Source organism: Silurus aristotelis (assembly GCF_946808225.1).
Source record: "Silurus aristotelis genome assembly, chromosome: 1".
Classification (NCBI taxonomy): Eukaryota; Metazoa; Chordata; class Actinopteri; order Siluriformes; family Siluridae; genus Silurus; species Silurus aristotelis.
The window spans coordinates 712,788-717,565 of NC_139574.1; the positions used below are offsets into that span (position 1 = coordinate 712,788).

At 49.3% G+C, this 4,778-nt stretch overlaps 1 protein-coding gene across 1 annotated transcript in view; it reads right to left on the bottom strand.

The window, feature by feature from the left end:
- The window catches only part of nog2 (noggin 2), a 2,269-nt gene extending 1,162 nt beyond the window's left edge, over positions 1–1,107 (bottom strand). The window contains exon 1 of the mRNA XM_083553530.1: positions 1–1,107. This exon is cut by the window's left edge and continues 1,162 nt beyond it. Within this exon, the coding sequence (XP_083409656.1) occupies positions 1–346 (346 nt within the window). The 5' untranslated portion in view covers positions 347–1,107.
- Between the last annotated feature and the right edge of the window lie 3,671 nt (positions 1,108–4,778).

Here is a 4,778-nt window from a genome sequence, read left to right on the forward strand (position 1 = left end):
CGGCCGGCATGACGCCGCTTGGCGCGGGCACGTGCGCAGGGGAGTCGGGGCTCGCGGTGGCGGTGGTGTTGACGGCGAGCAGCTGCGCGGGCGCGCTCACGGACATGAAGTCGCCGTCGAAGCCGTTACCCAGCTTCTTACGCAGCACGCGCTCGGACAGGTCGTGCTCGCGCGGGTCGTACTCCGGGTCCGGGTCTTCTCTCAGGTCCGGTACAGGCAGGTGCTCGCTCGGAGACGGACGAAGCCTCAGATAGCGGTGAGCAGCGTCAGCGCCGCGGCGCGCGCACACCAGCAGCACGAGAGTCAGCAGCGCGCACACGAGCAGCAGCGCGCGAGATAGTCGCATAGCGATCAGATATCAGTAATGAAGAAGGAGAAGAAGTGGATGAGTGGTGAACGAACAGCGTTCCCAGATCCGCGCGCTCCGAGCGGGACAGCGTTCTGCTTCCACACGCAGCGGCGCGCTCTGAAAGTCCTGGAACCTGGGGCGCATGGAGCGCGCGCGCGCGTGCACACCCTCTCTGTCTCTCTCTGTTTGTCCTTCGATCGAGTTTTTTATTTATTTATTTTAAATAACAGAAAAGAAGGAGAGTAAATCCTCAGACACTCAAACACAAGGTTAAAACACGTCTCGTGCAGCTTCTTAACACCTTCACCCTCCTCCTCCTCCTCCTCCTCCGCTTGTGCGCGCGAGTCTCTCTCAGTTCACCCGGTCACCATAGCGACACAGGCGACTCTCTCTCTCTCTTTCTCCCCTTCTGTCTCCGATGACAGTCTCTGTGGCTGCGCGCGACATGGGACAGAGACTCTCCCAGCCGCATACGTTGCGCGCACTCGAGACCCGGATGTGTCCTTTCCTCTTGCCGGTGCGTTTTTAAATGTCACGAGAAAGAGAGAGTGTGTGCGTTTATTTTTACTCTCTCTCTCTCTCTCTCTCTCTCTCTCTCTCTCTCTCTCTCTCTCTCTTTTACTCTCTCTCTCTCTCTCTCTCTCTCTCTTTTACTCTCTCTCTCTCTCTCTCTCTCTCTCTCTCTTTTACTCTCTCTCTCTCTCTCTCTCTCTCTCTTTTACTCTCTCTCTCTCTCTCTCTCTCTCTCTCTCTCTTTTACTCTCTCTCTCTCTCTCTCTCTCTCTCTCTCTCTCTTTTATCTCTCTCTCTCTCTCTCTCTCTCTCTCTCTCTCTCTCTCTCTCTCTCTCTCTCTCTCTCGGCTCCAGTCGGTCCCGCCGCCGCGGCGCTGCCCCCCGGTTCCTCCTCCTGCCACCCGAGCGCGAGCAGCTCTTTTAATTTTGTAAGAATTTCACCAGCAGCTTTTCTGCGACCTGCAGTACAATGTTTTTTTTTTCTACTTCTTCTTTTTTTCTTTTCTTTTCTTTTTCTTTTGGAACACCGGATTCCGTGTGTCTATGAGTGTGTGTCCACAGCGTGCTCCAGCACCCACTCTCCTGTCACGAGCTCTGCGTGGACAACATGTCACGCCGTGTCTCCGCGCGTGGGATTTCCTGCACGTGTGTAGATTAAATCCCGGGTGGTCAGATCTCTTCACGCTACTCCTCTCTCCAACTGTGCACAGGGTTTCCTCCGTCCCGAACACTTCCACTCGCCGCCTTGTGTGTGTGTGTGTGTGTGTGTGTGCGCGTGTGTGCGCGCGCGCAGGCAGTCTCTGTGCAGGAGCGCGCGGTTTGTTCAGAGATCTCCGCTTTCTACTCAAGTTAAATATCCCCCTCTATATAACCCCCCCCCCCCCTTATCCCGCCAGCGGGGCCAGCCCCCCAACACACACACACACACACACACACACACACACACACACTTTTTCAGTCTTGACAATATCCATATTGCGATCATTAATGAAAACTTTAGCGCCGTGTTTTTTCTCTTTATTTTCAACGCAACCTCGAGATTGAACATAATTTATATAGCATTCGCGCGCGCGCGTGTGTGTATGTGTGTGTGTGTGCGCGCGCGCGCGTGGTGCAGCAGATGAAGGTGAACCAGATGTTCAGGTTGCGCTTCACGAGCTCTTCACTGCACTACATCCAGCTGCAGGGTTATGACGTGGTCCCGTGACAGCTCGCGCTCCCACTAACTGCGTGCAGAAGCGACATAGTGACTGCACAAGACCTGTGTGTGTGTGTGTGTGTGTGTGTGTGTGTGTGTGTGTGTGTGTGTGTGTGTGTGTGTGTGTGTTGCCGAACTACAGCCACCAGAGGGCGTAACAATCGGCTCAACATTAGTGATTTGCTGTAATAATGCAGATTATTTAACATAGTACAAATAAAGTATAATATGAATCAGGAATAAAACCACAAATTATACTACATTTAAATTTAGTTAAATAAATCTAAATACATTATTGACATTGAACCTGATCTTGATCCTGACCCTAATCACCTGGCTGTGACCTTGACCACCTGATCCTGACCTTGACCACCTGATCCTAACACTGATCCCCCAATCCTGACAATGATATTAAACCTGATCACCTGATCCTGACCCCAATCCTAAATCTGACCCTGACCATCTAAACCAGGGGTCTCCAATCTTCTCCAGAAAGGGCCAGTGTGGGTGCAGGTTTTTATTCCAACCAAGCAAGTCCACATCAATTCTACCTGTTCAAATCTAATGACCTTCATTATCAATGACTATCAGGTGTGACCATTGATTGGTTGGAATGAAAACCTGCACCCACACTTGCCCTTTCTGGAGAAGATTGGAGACCCCTGATCTAAACCAAACACTGATCACCTGATTCTGACCCTGATCACCTGACCCTGATCACCTGACCCTGATCCTGATCACCTGACCCTGATCACCTGACCCTGACCCTGATCACCTGAACCTGATCACCTGACCCTGATTACCTGACCCTGATCACCTGACCCTGATCACCTGAACCTGATCACCTGACCCTGACCCTGATCACCTGACCCTGACCCTGAACACCTGACCCTGATCACCTGACCCTGATCCCCTGACCCTGATCACCTGACCCTGACCACCTGACCCTGACCCTGATCACCTGAACCTGATCACCTGACCCTGATTACCTGACCCTGACCCTGATTACCTGACCCTGATCACCTGACCCTGATCACCTGAACCTGATCACCTGACCCTGACCCTGAACACCTGACCCTGATCACCTGACCCTGATCACCTGACCCTGACCCTGATCACCTGACCCTGACCCTGATCACCTGGCCCTTATCTTGACCCTTGACCGTTTCTTGGCTGTTGTTCTGAACTGATTGTTTTGGTTTGCTGTATCGGTCAAATGCAGATGGCGTAATTCATGTCTTCTTCCAGTATTATGAGGAGGTACAGGGTTCATGCACTACCATCACACAGTTAAACACAACAAGACAGCATGGAATTGACAGGACTGGGAGTGGAAATGAACTGAAACAAGAGCGAGTGTCATAAACCAAACATCTCCACTGTACACTACCCTCTCTCTGAACAGGAACAGTGGGGAGGAAAGAACTGAGTGGTGGGGGGAATTGATTTTTACTTTCTTTTTTTTTCTTTTCTTTTCTTTCTTTCTTTCTATCTTATTTATATATTTAACACAACATTCACAGAAGTGTGTGTGTGTGTGTGTGTGTGTGTGTGTGTGTGTGTGTGTGTGTGTGTGTGTGTGTGTGTGTGTCCTGCTGCTGGACTTTTGTTTGTGTCTCCTCCCTGGCTCTCCCTGTTTTTTTCCTCCCTTCATTATTTTTCAATGGACACTCAGCATGCAGAGACAGAACGTCTACTTCTCTCTCTCTCTCTCTCTCTCTCTCTCTCTCTCTCTCTTTCTCTCCCTCCCCCCCCTCTCTCTCTCTCTCTCTCTCTCTCTCCCCCTCTATTACCCCTGGCTGTGTGAGTGTGTGAAAAGCATCCTACCCTGGTAAGTCCTCTTGTTCTACACAGCCAATTTCCTCTCTCTCTTTCACACACACACACACACACACACACACACACACACACGTTACCTTGTTATTAAAGGCCACCCTGAAACAGCTCTTATAGTTATATACACTAGAGTAAAATGTTTTGCTATACAAATAAAAATGAATTGAACTGAATATAATTTTATTTTATTTTATTGCTTCATTGTGCAGAGAAGACATCACCACAGTGTTATCATCATCATCATCATCATCATCATCATCATCATCATCATCTCTGCACTGCACAGTGTTCACATTGTGGAAAGAAATTCCTATTCACTCCATTACCTCTTTTCTTCATCTTAACATGTGTGCACTGTAACCTGCGTAAACATACTTCAGAACTTGTGTATGGCTTTATCTTCTTCTCCTTCTCCTTCTTCTCCTTCTCCTTCTTCTTCTTCTTCTTCTTCTTCTTCTTCATCTACTTATTATTATTATTATTATTATTATTATTATTATTTTCTTCTTCTTCTTTCGGCTGCTCCCATTAGGAGTCTCCACATCGGATCATCCGTCTCCATCCCCCTCCGTCCTCTACATCTGCGTCTTTCACACCAACTACCTGCATGTCTTCTCTCACCACATCCATAAACCTCCTCCTTGTTCTTCCTCTTTTCCTCCTTCCTGGTGTCTCCATCCTCAGCATTCTCCTACTGATATACCCCATGTCCCTCCTCTGCACATGTCCAAACCATCTCAATCTCACCTCCCTCACCTTGTTTCCAAAACGTCCTACATGCGCTGTCCCTCTAATAAACTCATTTCTAATCCTGTCCATCGTCGTCACTCCCAACGAACATCTCAACATCTTCAGCTCTGCTACCTCCAGCTCCACCTCCTG